The sequence below is a fragment of the Liolophura sinensis genome, chromosome 3 (assembly GCF_032854445.1).
Source record: "Liolophura sinensis isolate JHLJ2023 chromosome 3, CUHK_Ljap_v2, whole genome shotgun sequence".
Classification (NCBI taxonomy): Eukaryota; Metazoa; Mollusca; class Polyplacophora; order Chitonida; family Chitonidae; genus Liolophura; species Liolophura sinensis.
The window spans coordinates 25,536,019-25,560,613 of record NC_088297.1 but is presented as its reverse complement, the minus strand read 5'-3'; the positions used below and the strand labels follow the sequence as shown (position 1 = coordinate 25,560,613).

The following is a 24,595-nucleotide window of genomic DNA, read 5'->3' as shown; positions in this document are numbered from 1 at the left end:
GGAGATTAGCTGTTAACTATTTCTGATTGAACATAATGGTAGAACATGCCGGGGAGATTAGCTGTTAACTATTTCTGACTGAACATAATGGTAGAACATGTCGGGGAGATTAGCTGTTAACTATTTCTGACTGAACATAATGGTAGAACATGTCGGGGAGTTTAGTTTTTAACTATTTCTGACTGAACATAATGGTAGAACATGTCGGGGAGATTAGCTGTTAACTATTTCTGACTGAACATATTAGTAAAACATGTCGGGGAGATTAGCTGTTAACTATTTCTGACTGAACATAACGGTAGAACATTTCGGGGAGATTAGCTTTTAACTATTTCTGACTGAACATAATAGTAGAACATGTGGAGGAGATTAGCTGTTAACTATTTCTGACTGAACATAATGGTAGAACATTTCGGGAAGATTAGTTTTTAACTATTTCTGACTGAACATAATGGTAGAACATTTCGGGGAGATTAGGTGTTAACTATTTCTGACTGAACATAATGGTAGAACATGTCGGGGAGATTAGGTGTTAACTATTTCTGACTGAACATAATGGTAGAACATGTCGGGGAGATTAGGTGTTAACTATTTCTGACTGAACATAATGGTAGAACATTTCGGGAAGATTAGCTGTTAACTATTTCTGACTGAACATAATGGTGGAACATTTCGGGGAGATTAGCTGTTAACTATTTCTGACTGAACATAATGGTAGAACATTTCGGGGAGATTAGCTGTTAACTATTTCTGACTGAACATAATGGTAGAACATGCCGGGGAGATTAGCTTTTAACTATTTCTGACTGAACATAATGGTAGAACATGTGGAGGAGATTAGCTGTTAACTATTTCTGACTTAACATAACGGTAGAACATTTCGGGGAGATTACCTGTTAACTATTTCTGACTGAACATAATGGTAGAACATGCCGGGGAGATTAGCTGTTAACTATTTCTGACTGAACATAATGGTAGAACATGCCGGGGAGATTAGGTGTTAACTATTTCTGACTGAACATAATGGTAGAACATTTCGGGAAGATTAGCTGTTAACTATTTCTGACTGAACATAATGGTAGAACATTTCGGGAAGATTAGTTTTTAACTATTTCTGACTGAACATAATGGTAGAACATGTCGGGGAGATTAGGTGTTAACTATTTCTGACTGAACATATTAGTAAAACATGTGGAGGAGATTAGCTGTTAACTATTTCTGACTGAGCATAATGGTAGAACATGTGGAGGAGATTAGGTGTTAACTATTTCTGACTGAACATCATGGTAGAACATGTCGGGGAGATTAGCTGTTAACTATTTCTGACTGAACATAATGGTAGAACATTTCTGGGAGATTAGCTGTTAACTATTTCTGACTGAACATAATAGTAGAACATGTGGAGGAGATTAGCTGTTTACTATTTCTGACTGAACATAATGGTAGAACATTTCGGGAAGATTAGTTTTTAACTATTTCTGACTGAACATAATGGTAGAACATGCCGGGGAGATTTGCTGTCAACTATTTCTGACTGAACATAACGGTAGAACATTTCGGGGAGATTAGCTGTTAAATATATCTGACTGAACATAATGGTAGAACATGTCGGGGAGATTAGCTGTTAACTATTTCTGATTGAACATAATGGTAGAACATGCCGGGGAGATTAGCTGTTAACTATTTCTGACTGAACATAATGGTAGAACATGTCGGGGAGATTAGCTGTTAACTATTTCTGACTGAACATAATGGTAGAACATGTCGGGGAGTTTAGTTTTTAACTATTTCTGACTGAACATAATGGTAGAACATGTCGGGGAGATTAGCTGTTAACTATTTCTGACTGAACATATTAGTAAAACATGTCGGGGAGATTAGCTGTTAACTATTTCTGACTGAACATAACGGTAGAACATTTCGGGGAGATTAGCTTTTAACTATTTCTGACTGAACATAATAGTAGAACATGTGGAGGAGATTAGCTGTTAACTATTTCTGACTGAACATAATGGTAGAACATTTCGGGAAGATTAGCTGTTAACTATTTCTGACTGAACATAATGGTAGAACATGTCGGGGAGATTAGCTGTTAACTATTTCTGACTGAACATAATGGTAGAACATGCCGGGGAGATTAGCTGTTAACTATTTCTGACTGAACATAATGGTAGAACATGTCGGGGAGATTAGCTGTTAACTATTTCTGACTGAACATAATGGTAGAACATTTCGGGGAGATTAGCTGTTAACTATTTCTGACTGAACATAATGGTAGAACATTTCGGGGAGATTAGCTGTTAACTATTTCTGACTGAACATAATGGTAGAACATGCCGGGGAGATTAGCTTTTAACTATTTCTGACTGAACATAATGGTAGAACATGTGGAGGAGATTAGCTGTTAACTATTTCTGACTTAACATAACGGTAGAACATTTCGGGGAGATTAGCTGTTAACTATTTCTGACTGAACATAATGGTAGAACATGCCGGGGAGATTAGCTTTTAACTATTTCTGACTGAACATAATGGTAGAACATGTGGAGGAGATTAGCTGTTAACTATTTCTGACTTAACATAATGGTAGAACATGTCGGGGAGATTAGGTGTTAACTATTTCTGACTGAACATAATGGTAGAACATTTCGGGGAGATTAGCTGTTAACTATTTCTGACTGAACATAATGGTAGAACATGTGGAGGAGATTAGCTGTTAACTATTTCTGACTGAACATAATGGTAGAACATGTGGAGGAGATTAGCTGTTAACTATTTCTGACTGAACATAATGGTAGAACATGCCGGGGAGATTAGCTGTTAACTATTTCTGACTGAACATAATGGTAGAACGTGCCGGGGAGATTAGCTGTTAACTATTTCTGACTGAACATAATAGTAGAACATGTGGAGGAGATTAGCTGTTAACTATTTCTGACTGAACATAATCGTAGAACATGTGGAGGAGATTAGCTGTTAACTATTTCTGACTGAACATAATGGTAGAACATGTGGAGGAGATTAGCTGTTAACTATTTCTGACTGAACATAATGGTAGAACATGCCGGGGAGATTAGCTGTTAACTATTTCTGACTGAACATAATGGTAGAACATGTGGAGGAGATTAGCTGTTAACTATTTCTGACTGAACATAATGGTAGAACATGTGGAGGAGATTAGCTGTTAACTATTTCTGACTGAACATAATGGTAGAAAATTTCGGGGAGTTTAGCTGTTAACTATTTCTGACTGAACATAATGGTAGAACATGCCGGGGAGATTAGCTGTTAACTATTTCTGACTGAACATAATGGTAGCACATGTGGAGGAGATTAGCTGTTAACTATTTCTGACTGAACATAATGGTAGAACATGCCGGGGAGATTAGCTGTTAACTACTTCTGACTGAACATAATGGTAGAACATGTGGAGGAGATTAGCTGTTAACTATTTCTGACTGAACGTAATGGTAGAGCATGTCGGGGAGATTAGTTTTTAACTATTTCTGACTGAACATAATGGTAGAACATGTCGGGGAGATCAGCTTTTAACTATTTCTGACTGAACATAATGGTAGAACATGCCGGGGAGATTAGCTGTTAACTATTTCTGACTGAACATAATCGTAGAACATGTGGAGGAGATTAGCTGTTAACTATTTCTGACTGAACATAATGGTAGAACATGTGGAGGAGATTAGCTGTTAACTATTTCTGACTGAACATAACGGTAGAACATGCCGGGGGAGATTAGGTGTTAACTATTTCTGACTGAACATAATGGTAGAACATGCCGGGGAGATTAGCTGTTAACTATTTCTGACTGAACATAACGGTAGAACATGTCGGGGAGATTAGCTGTTAACTATTTCTGATTGAACATAATGGTAGAACATGCCGGGGAGATTAGCTGTTAACTATTTCTGACTGAACATAATGGTAGAACATGTCGGGGAGATTAGCTGTTAACTATTTCTGACTGAACATAATGGTAGAACATGCCGGGGAGATTAGCTGTTAACTATTTCTGACTGAACATAATGGTAGAACATGTCGGGGAGATTAGCTGTTAACTATTTCTGACTGAACATAATGGTAGAACATGTCGGGGAGATTAGCTGTTAACTATTTCTGATTGAACATAATGGTAGAACATGCCGGGGAGATTAGGTGTTAACTATTTCTGACTGAACATAATGGTAGAACATGTCGGGGAGATTAGCTGTTAACTATTTCTGACTGAACATAATGGTAGAACATGTCGGGGAGATTAGCTGTTAAATATATCTGACTGAACATAATGGTAGAACATGTCGGGGAGATTAGCTGTCAACTATTTCTGACTGAACATAATGGTAGAACATGTCGGGGAGATTAGCTGTTAACTATTTCTGACTGAACATAATGGTAGAACATGCCGGGGAGATTAGCTGTTAACTATTTCTGACTGAACATAATGGTAGAACATGTCGGGGAGATTAGCTGTTAACTATTTCTGACTGAACATAATGGTAGAACATGTCGGGGAGATTAGCTGTTAACTATTTCTGATTGAACATAATGGTAGAACATGTCGGGGAGATTAGCTGTTAACTATTTCTGACTGAACATAATGGTAGAACATTTCGGGGAGATTAGTTTTTAACTATTTCTGACTGAACATAATGGTAGAACATGTCGGGGAGATTAGCTGTTAACTATTTCTGACTGAACATAATGGTAGAACATGTCGGGGAGATTAGCTGTTAACTATTTCTGATTGAACATAATGGTAGAACATGTCGGGGAGATTAGCTGTTAACTATTTCTGACTGAACATAATGGTAGAACATGCCGGGGAGATTAGCTGTTAACTATTTCTGACTGAACATAATGGTAGAACATGTCGGGGAGATTAGCTGTTAACTATTTCTGATTGAACATAATGGTAGAACATGTCGGGTAGATTAGCTGTTAACTATTTCTGACTGAACATAATGGTAGAACATTTCGGGAAGATTAGTTTTTAACTATTTCTGACTGAACATAATGGTAGAACATGCCGGGGAGATTAGCTGTTAACTATTTCTGACTGAACATAATGGTAGAACATGTCGGGGAGATTAGGTGTTAACTATTTCTGACTGAACATAATGGTAGAACATGTCGGGGAGATTAGCTGTTAAATATATCTGACTGAACATAATGGTAGAACATGTCGGGGAGATTAGCTGTTAACTATTTCTGACTGAACATAATGGTAGAACATGTCGGGGAGATTAGCTGTCAACTATTTCTGACTGAACGTAATGGTAGAACATGTCGGGGAGATTAGCTGTTAACTATTTCTGACTGAACGTAATGGTAGAACATTTCGGGGAGATTAGTTTTTAACTATTTCTGACTGAACATAATGGTAGAACATGCCGGGGAGATTAGTTGTTAAATATTTCTGACTGAACATAATGGTAGAACATGCCGGGGAGATTAGGTGTTAACTATTTCTGACTGAACATAATGGTAGAACATGTCGGGGAGATTAGCTGTTAACTATTTCTGACTGAACATAATGGTAGAACATGTCGGGGAGATTAGCTGTTAAATATATCTGACTGAACATAATAGTAGAACATGCCGGGGAGATTAGCTGTTAACTATTTCTGACTGAACATAATGGTAGAACATGCCGGGGAGATTAGCTGTTAACTATTTCTGACTGAACATAATGGTAGAACATGTCGGGGAGATTAGCTGTTAACTATTTCTGACTGAGCATAATGGTAGAACATGTCGGGGAGATTAGTTTTTAACTATTTCTGACTGAACATAATGGTAGAACATGCCGGGGAGATTAGTTGTTAACTATTTCTGACTGAACATAATGGTAGAACATGCCGGGGAGATTAGGTGTTAACTATTTCTGACTGAACATAATGGTAGAACATGCCGGGGAGATTAGCTGTTAACTATTTCTGACTGAACATAATGGTAGAACATGTCGGGGAGATTAGCTGTTAACTATTTCTGACTGAACATAATGGTAGAACATGCCGGGGAGATTAGGTGTTAACTATTTCTGACTGAACATAATGGTAGAACATGTCGGGGAGATTAGCTGTTAACTATTTCTGACTGAACATAATGGTAGAACATGTCGGGGTGATTAGCTGTTAACTATTTCTGACTGAACATAATGGTAGAAAATGTCGGGGAGATTAGGTGTTAACTATTTCTGACTGAAAATAATGGTAGAACATGTGGAGGAGATTAGCTGTTAACTATTTCTGACTGAACATAATCGTAGAACATGTCGGGGAGATTAGCTGTTAACTATTTCTGACTGAACATAATAGTAGAACATGTGGAGGAGATTAGCTGTTAACTATTTCTGACTGAACATCATGGTAGAACATGCCGGGGAGATTAGGTGTTAACTATTTCTGACTGAACATCATGGTAGAACATGCCGGGGAGATTAGGTGTTAACTATTTCTGACTGAACATAATGGTAGAACATGCCGGGGAGATTAGCTGTTAACTATTTCTGACTGAACATAATGGTAGAACATGTCGGGGAGATTAGCTGTTAACTATTTCTGACTGAACATAATGGTAGAACATGTGGAGGAGATTAGCTGTTAACTATTTCTGACTGAACATAATGGTAGAACATGTCGGGGAGATTAGCTGTTAACTATTTCTGATTGAACATAATGGTAGAACATGCCGGGGAGATTAGGTGTTAACTATTTCTGACTGAACATAATAGTAGAACATGCCGGGGAGATTAGCTGTTAACTATTTCTGACTGAACATAATGGTAGAACATGTCGGGGAGATTAGCTGTTAACTATTTCTGACTGAACATAATGGTAGAACATGTCGGGGAGATTAGCTGTTAACTATTTCTGACTGAACATAATGGTAGAACATGTGGAGGAGATTAGCTGTTAACTATTTCTGACTGAACATAATGGTAGAACATGCCGGGGAGATTAGCTGTTAACTATTTCTGACTGAACATAATGGTAGAACATGCCGGGGAGATTAGGTGTTAACTATTTCTGACTGAACATAATGGTAGAACATGCCGGGGAGATTAGCTGTTAACTATTTCTGACTGAACATAATGGTAGAAAATGCCGGGGAGATTAGCTTTTAACTATTTCTGACTGAACATAATGGTAGAACATGTCGGGGAGATTAGCTGTTAAGTATTTCTGACTGAACATAATAGTAGAACATGCCGGGGAGATTAGGTGTTAACTATTTCTGACTGAACATAATGGTAGAACATGCCGGGGAGATTAGCTGTTAACTATTTCTGACTGAACATAATGGTAGAACATGCCGGGGAGATTAGCTGTTAACTATTTCTGACTGAACATAATGGTAGAACGTGCCGGGGAGATTAGCTGTTAACTATTTCTGACTGAACATAATAGTAGAACATGTGGAGGAGATTAGCTGTTAACTATTTCTGACTGAACATAATCGTAGAACATGTGGAGGAGATTAGCTGTTAACTATTTCTGACTGAACATAATGGTAGAACATGTGGAGGAGATTAGCTGTTAACTATTTCTGACTGAACATAATGGTAGAACATGCCGGGGAGATTAGCTGTTAACTATTTCTGACTGAACATAATGGTAGAACATGTCGGGGAGATTAGGTGTTAACTATTTCTGACTGAACATAATGGTAGAACATGTCGGGGAGATTAGCTGTTAACTATTTCTGACTGAGCATAATGGTAGAACATGTAGAGGAGATTAGCTGTTAACTATTTCTGACTGAACATAATGGTAGAACATGCCGGGGAGATTAGCTGTTAAATATATCTGACTGAACATAATGGTAGAACATGTGGAGGAGATTAGCTGTTAACTATTTCTGACTGAACATAATGGTAGAACATGTCGGGGAGATTAGCTGTTAACTATTTCTGACTGAACATAATCGTAGAACATGTGGAGGAGATTAGCTGTTAACTATTTCTGACTGAACATAATGGTAGAACATGTGGAGGAGATTAGCTGTTAACTATTTCTGACTGAACATAATGGTAGAAAATTTCGGGGAGTTTAGCTGTTAACTATTTCTGACTGAACATAATGGTAGAACATGTCGGGGAGATTAGCTGTTAACTATTTCTGACTGAACATAATGGTAGCACATGTGGAGGAGATTAGCTGTTAACTATTTCTGACTGAACATAATCGTAGAACATGTGGAGGAGATTAGCTGTTAACTATTTCTGACTGAACATAATGGTAGAACATGTGGAGGAGATTAGCTGTTAACTATTTCTGACTGAACATAATGGTAGAAAATTTCGGGGAGTTTAGCTGTTAACTATTTCTGACTGAACATAATGGTAGAACATTTCGGGGAGATTAGCTGTTAACTACTTCTGACTGAACATAATGGTAGAACATGTGGAGGAGATTAGCTGTTAACTATTTCTGACTGAACGTAATGGTAGAGCATGTCGGGGAGATTAGTTTTTAACTATTTCTGACTGAACATAATGGTAGAACATGTCGGGGAGATTAGCTGTTAACTATTTCTGACTGAGCATAATGGTAGAACATGCCGGGGAGATTAGCTTTTAACTATTTCTGACTGAACATAATGGTAGAACATGCCGGGGAGATTAGCTGTTAACTATTTCTGACTGAACATAATGGTAGAACATGCCGGGGAGATTAGCTGTTAACTATTTCTGACTGAACATAATGGTAGAACATGTCGGGGAGATTAGCTGTTAACTATTTCTGACTGAACATAATGGTAGAACATGTCGGGGAGATTAGCTGTTAACTATTTCTGACTGAACATAATGGTAGAACATGTGGAGGAGATTAGCTGTTAACTATTTCTGACTGAACATAATGGTAGAACATGCCGGGGAGATTAGCTGTTAACTATTTCTGACTGAACATAATGGTAGAACATGCCGGGGAGATTAGGTGTTAACTATTTCTGACTGAACATAATGGTAGAACATGCCGGGGAGATTAGCTGTTAACTATTTCTGACTGAACATAATGGTAGAACATGCCGGGGAGATTAGCTTTTAACTATTTCTGACTGAACATAATGGTAGAACATGTCGGGGAGATTAGCTGTTAAGTATTTCTGACTGAACATAATAGTAGAACATGCCGGGGAGATTAGGTGTTAACTATTTCTGACTGAACATAATGGTAGAACATGCTGGGGAGATTAGCTGTTAACTATTTCTGACTGAACATAATGGTAGAACATGCCGGGGAGATTAGCTGTTAACTATTTCTGACTGAACATAATGGTAGAACGTGCCGGGGAGATTAGCTGTTAACTATTTCTGACTGAACATAATAGTAGAACATGTGGAGGAGATTAGCTGTTAACTATTTCTGACTGAACATAATCGTAGAACATGTGGAGGAGATTAGCTGTTAACTATTTCTGACTGAACATAATGGTAGAACATGTGGAGGAGATTAGCTGTTAACTATTTCTGACTGAACATAATGGTAGGACATGCCGGGGAGATTAGCTGTTAACTATTTCTGACTGAACATAATGGTAGAACATGTCGGGGAGATTAGGTGTTAACTATTTCTGACTGAACATAATGGTAGAACATGTCGGGGAGATTAGCTGTTAACTATTTCTGACTGAGCATAATGGTAGAACATGTAGAGGAGATTAGCTGTTAACTATTTCTGACTGAACATAATGGTAGAACATGCCGGGGAGATTAGCTGTTAAATATATCTGACTGAACATAATGGTAGAACATGTGGAGGAGATTAGCTGTTAACTATTTCTGACTGAACATAATGGTAGAACATGTCGGGGAGATTAGCTGTTAACTATTTCTGACTGAACATAATCGTAGAACATGTGGAGGAGATTAGCTGTTAACTATTTCTGACTGAACATAATGGTAGAACATGTGGAGGAGATTAGCTGTTAACTATTTCTGACTGAAGATAATGGTAGAAAATTTCGGGGAGTTTAGCTGTTAACTATTTCTGACTGAACATAATGGTAGAACATGCCGGGGAGATTAGCTGTTAACTATTTCTGACTGAACATAATGGTAGCACATGTGGAGGAGATTAGCTGTTAACTATTTCTGACTGAACATAATCGTAGAACATGTGGAGGAGATTAGCTGTTAACTATTTCTGACTGAACATAATGGTAGAACATGTGGAGGAGATTAGCTGTTAACTATTTCTGACTGAACATAATGGTAGAAAATTTCGGGGAGTTTAGCTGTTAACTATTTCTGACTGAACATAATGGTAGAACATTTCGGGGAGATTAGGTGTTAACTATTTCTGACTGAACGTAATGGTAGAACATGTGGAGGAGATTAGCTGTTAACTATTTCTGACTGAACGTAATGGTAGAGCATGTCGGGGAGATTAGTTTTTAACTATTTCTGACTGAACATAATGGTAGAACATGTCGGGGAGATTAGCTGTTAACTATTTCTGACTGAGCATAATGGTAGAACATGCCGGGGAGATTAGCTTTTAACTATTTCTGACTGAACATAATGGTAGAACATGCCGGGGAGATTAGCTGTTAACTATTTCTGACTGAACATAATCGTAGAACATGTGGAGGAGATTAGCTGTTAACTATTTCTGACTGAACATAATCGTAGAACATGTGGAGGAGATTAGCTGTTAACTATTTCTGACTGAACATAATGGTAGAACATGCCGGGGAGATTAGGTGTTAACTATTTCTGACTGAACATAATGGTAGAACATGCCGGGGAGATTAGCTGTTAACTATTTCTGACTGAACATAATGGTAGAACATGCCGGGGAGATTAGCTGTTAACTATTTCTGACTGAACATAATGGTAGAACATGTCGGGGAGATTAGCTGTTAACTATTTCTGACTGAACATAATGGTAGAACATGTCGGGGAGATTAGCTGTTAACTATTTCTGATTGAACATAATGGTAGAACATGCCGGGGAGATTAGGTGTTAACTATTTCTGACTGAACATAATGGTAGAACATGTCGGGGAGATTAGCTGTTAACTATTTCTGACTGAACATAATGGTAGAACATGTCGGGGAGATTAGCTGTTAACTATTTCTGACTGAACATAATGGTAGAACATGTCGGGGAGATTAGCTGTTTACTATTTCTGATTGAACATAATGGTAGAACATGCCGGGGAGATTAGGTGTTAACTATTTCTGACTGAACATAATGGTAGAACATGTCGGGGAGATTAGCTGTTAAATATATCTGACTGAACATAATGGTAGAACATGTCGGGGAGATTAGGTGTTAACTATTTCTGACTGAACATAATGGTAGAACATGTGGAGGAGATTAGCTGTTAACTATTTCTGACTGAACATAATGGTAGAACATGTAGAGGAGATTAGCTGTTAACTATTTCTGACTGAACATAATGGTAGAACATGTCGGGGAGATTAGCTGTTAACTATTTCTGACTGAACATAATGGTAGAACATGTGGAGGAGATTAGCTGTTAACTATTTCTGACTGAACATAATGGTAGAACATGCCGGGGAGATTAGCTGTTAACTATTTCTGACTGAACATAATGGTAGAACATGCCGGGGAGATTAGGTGTTAACTATTTCTGACTGAACATAATGGTAGAACATGCCGGGGAGATTAGCTGTTAACTATTTCTGACTGAACATAATGGTAGAACATGCCGGGGAGATTAGCTTTTAACTATTTCTGACTGAACATAATGGTAGAACATGTCGGGGAGATTAGCTGTTAAGTATTTCTGACTGAACATAATAGTAGAACATGCCGGGGAGATTAGGTGTTAACTATTTCTGACTGAACATAATGGTAGAACATGCCGGGGAGATTAGCTGTTAACTATTTCTGACTGAACATAATGGTAGAACATGCCGGGGAGATTAGCTGTTAACTATTTCTGACTGAACATAATGGTAGAACATGTCGGGGAGATTAGGTGTTAACTATTTCTGACTGAACATAATGGTAGAACATGCCGGGGAGATAAGCTGTTAACTATTTCTGACTGAACATAATGGTAGAACATGTCGGGGAGATTAGGTGTTAACTATTTCTGACTGAACATAATGGTAGAACATGCCGGGGAGATTAGGTGTTAACTATTTCTGACTGAACATAATGGTAGAACATGCCGGGGAGATTGGCTGTTAACTATTTCTGACTGAACATAATGGTAGGACATGTCGGGGAGATTAGCTGTTAACTATTTCTGACTGAACATAATGGTAGAACATGTCGGGGAGATTAGGTGTTAACTATTTCTGACTGAACATAATGGTAGAACATGCCGGGGAGATTAGGTGTTAACTATTTCTGACTGAACATAATGGTAGAACATGCCGGGGAGATTAGCTGTTAACTATTTCTGACTGAACATAATGGTAGAACATTTCGGGGAGATTAGCTGTTAGCTATTTCTGACTGAACATAATGGTAGAACATGTCGGGGAGATTAGCTGTTAAATATATCTGACTGAACATAATAGTAGAACATGCCGGGGAGATTAGCTGTTAACTATTTCTGACTGAACATAATGGTAGAACATTTCGGGGAGATTGGCTGTTAACTATTTCTGACTGAACATAATGGTAGGACATGTCGGGGAGATTAGCTGTTAACTATTTCTGACTGAACATAATGGTAGAACATGTCGGGGAGATTAGGTGTTAACTATTTCTGACTGAACATAATGGTAGAACATGCCGGGGAGATTAGGTGTTAACTATTTCTGACTGAACATAATGGTAGAACATGCCGGGGAGATTAGGTGTTAACTATTTCTGACTGAACACAATGGTAGAACATGCCGGGGAGATTAGCTGTTAACTATTTCTGACTGAACATAATGGTAGAACATGTCGGGGAGATTAGCTGTTAACTATTTCTGACTGAACATAATGGTAGAACATGTCGGGGAGATTAGCTGTTAACTATTTCTGACTGAACATAATGGTTGAACATGTCGGGGAGATTAGCTGTTAACTATTTCTGACTGAACATAATGGTAGAACATGTGGAGGAGATTAGCTGTTAACTATTTCTGACTGAACATAACGGTAGGACATGTCGGGGGGATTAGCTGTTAACTATTTCTGACTGAACATAACGGTAGAACATGTCGGGGAGATTAGCTGTTAACTATTTCTGACTGAACATAATGGTAGAACATGTCGGGGAGATTAGGTGTTAACTATTTCTGACTGAACATAATGGTAGAACATGTCGGGGAGATTAGCTGTTAACTATTTCTGACTGAACATAATGGTAGAACATGTCGGGGAGATTAGCTGTTAACTATTTCTGACTGAACATAATGGTAGAACATGTCGGGGAGATTAGCTGTTAAATATATCTGACTGAACATAATAGTAGAACATGCCGGGGAGATTAGCTGTTAACTATTTCTGACTGAACATAATGGTAGAACGTGCCGGGGAGATTAGCTGTTAACTATTTCTGACTGAACATAACGGTAGGACATGTCGGGGGGATTAGCTGTTAACTATTTCTGACTGAACATAACGGTAGAACATGTCGGGGAGATTAGCTGTTAACTATTTCTGACTGAACATAATGGTAGAACATGTCCGGGAGATTAGGTGTTAACTATTTCTGACTGAGCATAATGGTAGAACATGTGGAGGAGATTAGCTGTTAACTATTTCTGACTGAACATAATGGTAGAACATGTCGGGGAGATTAGGTGTTAACTATTTCTGACTGAACATAATGGTAGAACATGTCGGGGAGATTAGCTGTTAACTATTTCTGACTGAACATAATGGTAGGACATGTCGGGGAGATTAGCTGTTAACTATTTCTGACTGAACATAATGGTAGAACATGTCGGTGAGATTAGGTGTCAACTATTTCTGACTGAACATAATGGTAGAACATGCCGGGGAGATTAGCTGTTAACTATTTCTGACTGAACATAATGGTAGAACATGTCGGGGAGATTAGCTGTTAACTATTTCTGACTGAACATAATGGTAGAACATGTCGGGGAGATTAGCTGTTAACTATTTCTGACTGAACATAATGGTAGAACATGTCGGGGAGATTAGCTGTCAACTATTTCTGACTGAACATAATGGTAGGACATGTCGGGGAGATTAGCTGTTAACTATTTCTGACTGAACATAATGGTAGAACATGTCGGGGAGATTAGGTGTCAACTATTTCTGACTGAACATAATGGTAGAACATGTCGGGGAGATTAGGTGTTAACTATTTCTGACTGAACATAATGGTAGAACATGTCGGGGAGATTAGGTGTTAACTATATTTGACTGAACATAATGGTAGAACATGTCGGGGAGATTAGCTGTTAACTATTTCTGACTGAACATAATGGTAGAACATTTCGGGGAGATTAGGTGTTAACTATTTCTGACTGAACATAATGGTAGAACATGTCGGGGAGATTAGGTGTTAACTATATTTGACTGAACATAATGGTAGCACATGTGGAGGAGATTAGCTTTTAACTATTTCTGACTGAACATAATGGTAGAACATGTCGGGGAGATTAGCTGTCAACTATTTCTGACTGAATATTATGGTAGAACATGTGTTAGATACTACATCTTTTTAACAGGCTCTTTTAACCTTTATGCGCTTTAACAGTAATAAAATTTCAGATTCACTTGGTTAAACTAAATTTAGGCGAGAGTCAGTAACATGTAAATTGTGGTAAATCGGGTGGGTTTTTAACCACTGCAGATATAGAGGCGAAAAATTTACAAAATACGCTTTCTTTGACCATGTCGTCAGATATAACTTTGCTGTTAACTAAAACAAGGGTGTATTTGGGGCTTGCTTTAGAGTCGAGGACAGATTTCATTAGCTTCCAGTAAGTCTTCGTGTCAACATTTGGGTCGGACAATTTCGATTTTATAGAGTGGGTGTATCTCCTAATCGCATTGTGTTTTGTCGCATTGGCTTCTCGACTAGCCAAAAAAATAAAATAAAAGTTGTCATCATCTGACTTGGTACGTTTAAACTTTTTGAACCATCTGTCCCTAATTCGAAATTTACGTCGGACGTCATTAGTCATCCAAGGCTTATCCCTTGGCCTTATTATGACTGTTTTGTTTGGGATAGTCTGGGCACAACGGGAAAGAAATAATTCGGTTGACGCATAGACTTTATCGTCGATGGAATCGAAAATGTCTATAATTAGGTCAAAAGAAGTACTTTTTAGTACATTATTCAGTTCTTCTAGGTTAACTGTTTTGTAGTCCCAGATATGTTTTTTTGTATGCCTTTGGCTTGTTAATTTTGGACACATTAAGAACACAATACATTGTGCAGTGATCAAGCTTCGTTAAAGGACAGGCAAGTCAAGATCTAGTAGATTGGCGTTTGTGTCAGAATATCTCTCGTAGGACAGTTCTAGGTACAAATCACATATGTACAGCATCACCATCATGTAGCGAACCATATAACAGTGCATACAAACTAATGGACAATAGCGTGCGGCAGGGTAGGACAATCGATGATATATAATAAATATAAATAATAATAACAATAATAATAATAATATATATATATATATATATATATATATATATATATATATATATATATATATATATATATATATATATGAAACCCTCTCTTTTTATATTCTCAGATTTGCAGCCTCTATTGGTGACGTGCGCAATGATGGGGAAATTCGCAGTGGCGGCTAATTTTGCCGTGATATACGTGTACTCTGCGGAGATCTTCCCCACCGTGGTGCGGAACGTGGGAGTCGGTGCGGGGTCTATGTGTGCCAGGATAGGCAGCTTGTTAGCACCACAGATCTCACGACTGGTGAGCATGCGCATGTCGTCTAGGAGAAATGAAACAACAAAAGAAAAATACAAATGAATAATCAGATCAGATGAAGGGCTCAATATAATTTAGCAAGGCAATAATAACTGTCTCGTGGGAAATCTGAGAGGAAATTCAAGGCACGTTATGTTTATGTTTATCACTTCGTTTAAAACTGAACGATATCGTACAACACAAAAATGAAACCTGAATGTCTGGTGACATTACGGTGTAGACTAATATGTACCATGTTTCACTTCGTTCCTAGCTGGCGCAGACAGTTATACCACTGACTGTCTGCCTCTGTATTACGCCGTTGATCAGTGAGGTCGCGTGTTCGAACCCATCTCTTGCTGTTTTAAGTTAGGCCTGTACATTACATTGCGAAAATCGTTGGAGTAATACGATTTCTTTCACCCATAAATCTGATCGCCGTCATATTAGTGAAAACTTTCCAAACACAGTGTTAATATATCTGAATAGTTTTATTCGACCTGAAAATTATTCACGAATTACGAGTTTGAAATTCGAATTGGGTGTCATACCCAGAATAAGGATTGTCTTCTCTACCTCACCGCTAACTGATGATTGCATCTCTCTTACTTGTTACCAGCTCTAGCTATACCATTTATATATTATTTCTTGCATATCCATTCAGGAACTGGTCTTTTTGGTTGTATTTGGACAAGTTTACCAACAAACGAATGAATAAATTAACAGATAAATAAAGAAATAAATATTTCTTTGAAACAGGACACAATATGGCGCCCTTCCCCCTTCTTGTTTTATGGTGGCCTTCCTCTCATAGCCGCCATCTTGGTTTTCTTCCTGCCCGAGACTCTTCATCAAAAATTACCGGAAACTATCGAAGACGGAGAGAAATTCGGCACGTAAGTTCCCTCAAACAGGGATTTTGTAAAAATATTTTTCTAAATGGATATTGTGTGTTCAACCTAATGGCGTGTAACACCCCAAAATGTTAGGCATCATCTGTCGCTGGACCTTGTTAGATCAGATGGCAAATTCCCACTATCAGATCTTTGAACAATGAGGTCGCGTCTTCGAATCCAGCTCTCGATTTTTAGGCGGCAGTTTAATAATAAATTTGTTTATTAGTTACTTGTGGGATGTCGGTGTTTTACCACGGCACCTCATGCTCCTCCACAAATAAACGTGATCGATGTCATATGAGCGAAAATTTCTTGAGTAGTGAGTTAAATGTGATGCAGAAAATCGATGTTTGTATTTTGCTCTGTGCCTACAAGAAAATAGTGACTGATTATAGCTTTCATACCAACCAAACAAATAAATAAATAGATAGAAGGAAATGAGTGTTCTGGGTAAAATGTCTTCGACATACATGTATCGACGGTATCTACCCACAAAAGAACTTTGTGTTATTACATGTCGTTACCATAATTACTAGTATCATGTGTCTACTTGGGGGTTGGGTTCTGCCTGCGGAGAAGAAGTCTCCGTCATGCAGACTGTGGGACAGCTGTCTCGATTATCAAAGGGAGATAAAGCAGATTATTTTGGATTTAAGTTGAAAAGCGTGAATACTTTTGCAAAAAACAAATGTTAAGTAGCTGTTTAGAGGAAATAGTCACATGGAAACTTTAGCTGGTTTAACCACTACTGAAACACAGACACCACGCAGTTGTCACGTTTGGATTTTGGACGGTGTTGGTAAAGATTAAATTTTACAACAGTTGAAGAGGGATTTTAGTTCTGCCTCAGCTGTTGCGACGATCCTGAATGTCAGTGGTGAGTCAAACACCTGTAACACCAGATAGGACTTAGAATATAATCCAAACATCGGTGAGGCTATCAGGCGATCAGTGCTCAAATGTCAGGAAAGGAATGGACGTGAAACCTATATATTTTGCATCATATTTATTTCTGCATGTTACTGACACGTTAGTAGACTGTTTATGACACAAGTTTTTATCTGTGCTGCACCAAAACAAGTTTTTATCGGTGCTGCACCAAAACAAGTTTTTATCTGTGCTGCACCAAAACAAGTTTTTATCTGTGCTGCACCAAAACAAGTTTTTATCGGTCTGCTATGGCAATGAGCCCTCCGTATAGATGATGTGCTTTAAACAGGTTCTGTATTGGACTTCTAAGTGGAAGTTAAATGATCAATCAGATAACAGATAGTCAGATATGCTGACACCAGATATAATGCTTTACCCAGTCACAACATATTGACACCATACGTGATGCATAACCCATGCCTGTAAACTGACACTAGACATGACACTCGACCCAAACACAGTATACTCACACCAAGACGTGATGTCCCACCAGTCGCAGTATACTGGCACCAGACATGACACTTCACTCAGTCACAGTATGCTAACACCAGACATGACACTTCACTCAGTCACAGTATGCTAACACCAGACATGACATTTCACTCAGTCAGGGTATGCTAACACCAGACATGACACTTCACTCAGTCACGGTATGCTAACACTAGACATAACATTCCACCCAGACGGAGTATGCTAACACAAGACATGACACTTCACCCAGACACAGTATGCCAACACAGGGCAGGACATCCCACCCAGTCGCAGTACCAGCAAACGTGACACTTCACCCAGCCACAGTATAGTACCACACGATCAGTGTATACTAACACCAGAGATAGCACTATACACTCCACCCTATCACAGTATACTAACACCAGGCATAGCGCTATACAGTCCAACCTATCACAGTATACTAACACCAGGTATAACGCTATACATTTCAACCTATCACAGTATACTAACACCAGGTATAACGCTATACACTCCATCCTATCACAGTATACTAACACCAGGTATAACGCTATACACTCCATCCTATCACAGTATACTAACACCAGGTATAACGCTATACACTCCATCCTATCACAGTATACTAACACCAGGCATAGCGCTGTACAGTACAACCTATCACAGTATACTAACACCAGGCATAACGCTATACACTCCACCCTATCACAGTATACTAACACCAGATATAACGCTATACACTCCATCCTATCACAGTATACTAACACCAGGTATAACGCTATACACTCCACCCTATCACAGTATACTAACACCAGGTATAACGTTATACACTCCACCCTATCACAGTATACTAACACCAGGTATAACGCTATACACTCCACCCTATCACAGTATACTAACACCAGGTATAACGCTATACACTCCACCCTATCACAGTATACTAACACCAGGTATAACGCTATACACTCCATCCTATCACAGTATACTAACACCAGGTATAACGCTATACACTCCATCCTATCACAGTATACTAACACCAGGCATAGCGCTATACATTTCAACCTATCACAGTATACTAACACCAGGTATAACGCTATACACTCCATCCTATCACAGTATACTAACACCAGGCATAGCGCTATACAGTCCAACCTATCACAGTATACTAACACCAGGCATAACGCTATACAGTCCACCCTATCACAGTATACTAACACCAGGTATAACGCTATACACTCCATCCTATCACAGTATACTAACACCAGGCATAGCGCTATACAGTCCAACCTATCACAGTATACTAACACCAGGTATAACGCTATACACTCCACCCTATCACAGTATACTAACACCATGCATAACGCTATACACTCCATCCTATCACAGTATACTAACACCAGGCATAACGCTATACACTCCATCCTATCACAGTATACTAACACCAGGTATAACGCTATACACTCCACCCTATCACAGTATACTAACACCAGGCATAACGCTATACACTCCAACCTATCACAGTATACTAACACCAGGTATAACGCTATACACTCCACCCTATCACAGTATACTAACACCAGGTATAACGCTATACACTCCAACCTATCACAGTATACTAACACCAGGTATAACGCTATACACTCCATCCTATCACAGTATACTAACACCAGGCATAACGCTATACACTCCACCCTATCCCAGTATACTAACACCAGGTATAACGCTATACACTCCAACCTATCACAGTATACTAACACCAGGTATAACGCTATACACTCCATCCTATCACAGTATACTAACACCAGGTATAACGCTATACACTCCACCCTATCACAGTATACTAACACCAGGTATAACGCTATACACTCCAACCTATCACAGTATACTAACACCAGGTATAACGCTATACACTCCACCCTATCACAGTATACTAACACCAGGTATAACGCTATACAGTCCAACCTATCACAGTATACTAACACCATGCATAACGCTATACAGTCCAACCTATCACATTATACTAACACCATGCATAACGCTGTAGACTCCATCCTATCACAGTATACTAACACCATGCATAACGCTGTACACTCCATCCTATCACAGTATACTAACACCAGGCATAACGCTATACACTCCAACCTATCACAGTATACTAACACCAGGCATAACGCTATACAGTCCAACCTATCACAGTATACTAACACCATGCATAACGCTGTACACTCCATCCTATCACAGTATACTAACACCAGGCATAGCGCTATACAGTCCAACCTATCACAGTATGCTAACACCAGACATAACGCTATACACTCCATCCTATCACAGTATACTAACACCAGGCATAGCGCTATACACTCCATCCTATCACAGTATACTAACACCATGCATAACGCTATACACTCCATCCTATCACAGTATGCTAACACCATGCATAACGCTGTACACTCCATCCTATCACAGTATACTAACACCAGGCATAGCGCTATACAGTCCAACCTATCACAGTATGCTAACACCAGACATAACGCTATACACTCCATCCTATCACAGTTTACTAACACCAGGTATAACGCTATACACTCCACCCTATCACAGTATACTAACACCAGGCATAGCGCTATACAGTCCAACCTATCACAGTATACTAACACCAGGTATAACGCTATACACTCCATCCTATCACAGTATACTAACACCAGGTATAACGCTATACACTCCATCCTATCACAGTATACTAACACCAGGTATAACGCTATACACTCCACCCTATCACAGTATACTAACACCAGGTATAACGTTATACACTCCATCCTATCACAGTATACTAACACCAGGCTAAATGTTCAATTTCCTGTAAATTTGATTTTTAGTGAAACTGTTAAGAAGTGACGTGACTACATCTTAATTCTTCTTATTAACAAGGCTGTGTCATGGCGATCAGTGGGATTTAAACGACCCATATGTTGCCGAGGCGATGAAGAAAATATATCCAGCTTCACTGGAGCTTAAGAAGACAGCAGATTGTCCAGGAGGTACATCCTGTTGAGATCTTTGTCTTTAATCGCTTTGGGAGAAAAGAGATAATTTCTGTTTTGTTAATTTGTTAATTAATGATTTGATTGGTGTTTTACGCCGCACTGAAGAACGTTTCACGTATAAGGCGGCGACCAGTATTATGGTGCGGGGAACCCAAGCAGATGCTGGCAGACCTTGCCACGTACGACCGGAGAAGAAGCCAGCGTGATCTGGACTTGAACTCACAGTGGTCGCGTTGGTGAGACGCTCCTGGGTCATTGCGTCGTTTTCATTCTAAGATTTTGATATTTTACAACCAGTGTATCACTCCCATTAGCTGACAGGGACAGAATGTTCAAGATCTGTGGGGTTATTTTTAATTTTTTTTTCATTTATTTATTTATTTTATATATTTATTTATGTGATAGTAATTTGGTTTTTTTTAATATTTTTATTATTTTCTTATTTATTTATTTTATTATTTTATTTTTTTTATTTATTTGCGTATTGTGTAACGCCGAATTTTTTACCTGTCTCATGGCGGTAAGGTGTGTCTGGATGGAATGAACGGGGGAACATATGTGGAGTAAACTACCCCCCTCAGCCAGGTACCTGACAAACCTCCTGTCGTAAAGCTGGAGGAGTTATAATGGTGTAATTGCCAGTGATTTACTGCCTCAACAAATGAAACTAACTGCTGCTGTACAGGTCAAATATTTATGAGTGCTTTGCTAAACGCCAATCAATCAATCAATCAATCAATCAATCAATCATTTCGGACGATAATGGTAATCGAGGGTCGGTATTTCGGTCCGAGCCGAAATTTAGTAATAATTTTGCTAATTGTTTTTGTTTGTTATTTTTATTATGTATTGACTGATTGATTGATTGATTTATTTATTTTGTATTTACACAAAACCCCTTTACTTTCCAGTTGATTATGTTTTATTTGTTATTTCGTCATTTATATTTTATTGGTATTTTTTATGAGAGTTAGTTATCACAGACCAAAAACACTGTTTATTTTTTCTTGTAGAAAACTGACCATATACGAAGCCGAAATAGAAAAAAGCAATGAAAACCCCGAGGGGAAAAGTCTGAATGAGATCAATACAGATTTGTAAGAAGACGTCAGTTTTGAGATGCCCCCAGACTTGCCTGGTATCTTGCGCTCACAATCAGGGAAGAGTGTGCAATGTCTAACACAGGAGACCCAAAAAAGGAGGGGTGTGCCTGATATCAAAAGCTCATATAAGCAGGAAAGAAATCTACCCCGGATATCTGATGCCCTTTAATGACTGAAAGCGTGCCACACACGATATCACACGTTCTTCAAGAGGAAAAAGTGTACCACACGTGATATCACACGTTCTTCAAGAGGGAAAAGTGTGCCACACGTGATATGACACGTTCTTCAATAGGGAAAAGTGTTTGTCTCCTGCTAACAGAAGATAATAAAAAGGTAAAATTTAGCGGGAACGTGAAAATCGGAAGTTTGTAAATGAAGGCAAGCATGATAAACGTGCGCCAGTCATGATATCAGATTTTCTTACACCGACAATGTATGTCACATGTGATATGATCAGAATTTCTGATATTGGAATTTGTGATGTCAGAAGTTAACATATTGACAAAGTACCCCAAACATGATATCAATGCTGCGTATAAGGAAGAGTGTTTGCCACACCTGATATCAGAAGTTAATTAACAGCAAAAAGTGTCCCACATAAAGTGTCCTGACATAAGCAGTTCGTAAATAGCATAAACATGATACCTGAAGTCCATAACCAGAGGGAAGTGTGCAATGAAATTCCCATTAACCTGCAGAAGTTTCCCCATTTGATATCAGAGTTTTGTTGTGAAAGGGAGGTATGCCCCATCTAATATCATAAAACGACAGAAGTCTGCCACACTTGATATCAGGCACTCCACCCTGTACTAGGGGAATGGGCTGGTATATCACACATCGGATATCCTGAACAGGAAGGAAGTATGTCACACTTGATATTAGGCACTCCACTCTGTACAAGGGGAATGGGCTGGTATATCACACATCGGATATCATAAACATGAAGGAAGTCTGCCACACTTGATATCAGGCACTCCACCCTGTACTAGGGGAATGGGCTGGTATATCACACATCGGATATCATAAACATGAAGGAAGTCTGCCACACTTGATATCAGGCACTCCACCCTGTACTAGGGGAATGGGCTGGTATATCACACATCAGATATCCTGAACAGGAAGGAAGTATGTCACACTTGATATCAGGCACTCCGCCCTGTACTAGGGGAATGGGCTGGTATATCACATATCAGATATCCTGAACAGGAAGGAAGTATGTCACACTTGCTATTAGGCACTCCACCCTGTACTAGGGGAATGGGCTGGTATAACAGTAGTACTCCAGTATGACGAACTATCGATTAACTAAATGTGTCTACTCACGTCAGAAAAACAGATCTGGTAACCGGAAGTCTTTCCTATAAAACCGGATGTGACGTCGTACATCACTATGTTTATTGTATACAAAGAGTACAATGACATGGTGGATAGATACATGTAGCTGGAAATTGACTGGAATGTCTAAAATTCTTTACATTTTCAACAGTGAAATACATGTTAAAAATCTGAACGTCTTTTTAGCTTGCCATTTATAAGTCCCTGATTACGATCGTGTCTTTAATTCCAGACCCAGGAGCTCTTTTCACACGTTTCACCATTCTGCATTGTGTTAGGGCTCTATCCTTTGTTATACTGATAAACCAGAATGAGCAATTTATGGTTTCATCAGGAACATGGAAGTGGACATTGGCTTGTGATGAACTGAAACATTACATTGATAAAACCGAAAAACGATTCAGATATATTGTTGTTTTTTGTTTTCTGTTAAACTCGCGTTCCTTTCATGAATTACGTTTAAAGCAAACGGTGGCCTCCGTGGCTCAGTTGCTTAGAGCGCTAGCGCAGCGTAATGATCCACGATCCCCTCACCAATGCGGTCCTCTCCGGCCGCACGTGGGAAGGTATGCTAGCAACCTGAGTTTACCCCGGGCTCTCTCCGATTTCCCCCAACAATTCTGGCCGCCGTCATATATGTGGAATATTCTTGAGTACGGCGTAAACTAAATAAATGCAAAGTAAACAGCTTGTGATTCACTTTTGAATGTACAACATTTCTGAACAACACTACTCTTCCTTATAATTTTCTGGTTGTCAAAACGTGCTTTTTGCATTGCAGCACACTTAATACCGACACTTTTACAGCGCTGTCTCACTAAACAGTGACACCAGATAAGACATCCGCCAAGACACAATATATTGACACCAGACATTGACCCCAGGCACAGTATCCTGACAACAAACATGACACCCGTCCAGACACTGTATCCTGACAACAGACATGACACCCCGTCCAGACACAGTA

The 24,595-nt window shown here is 38.9% G+C and overlaps 1 protein-coding gene across 2 annotated transcripts in view; it reads left to right on the top strand.

The window, feature by feature from the left end:
* Nucleotides 1–24,139, top strand: part of LOC135463724 (organic cation transporter protein-like) — a 44,773-nt gene extending 20,634 nt beyond the window's left edge. The window contains exons 8-11 of one of the 2 annotated variants that reach the window (XM_064741135.1): nucleotides 15,674–15,855; nucleotides 16,609–16,745; nucleotides 21,072–21,181; nucleotides 22,201–24,139. In XM_064741135.1, the coding sequence (XP_064597205.1) occupies nucleotides 15,674–15,855; nucleotides 16,609–16,745; nucleotides 21,072–21,181; nucleotides 22,201–22,208 (437 nt within the window). In that variant the 3' untranslated portion in view covers nucleotides 22,209–24,139. The remainder of the gene's footprint in view (nucleotides 1–15,673; nucleotides 15,856–16,608; nucleotides 16,746–21,071; nucleotides 21,182–22,200) is intronic. The other variant, XM_064741136.1, reaches the window with a different exon arrangement.
* The last annotated feature ends 456 nt before the right edge of the window (nucleotides 24,140–24,595 follow it).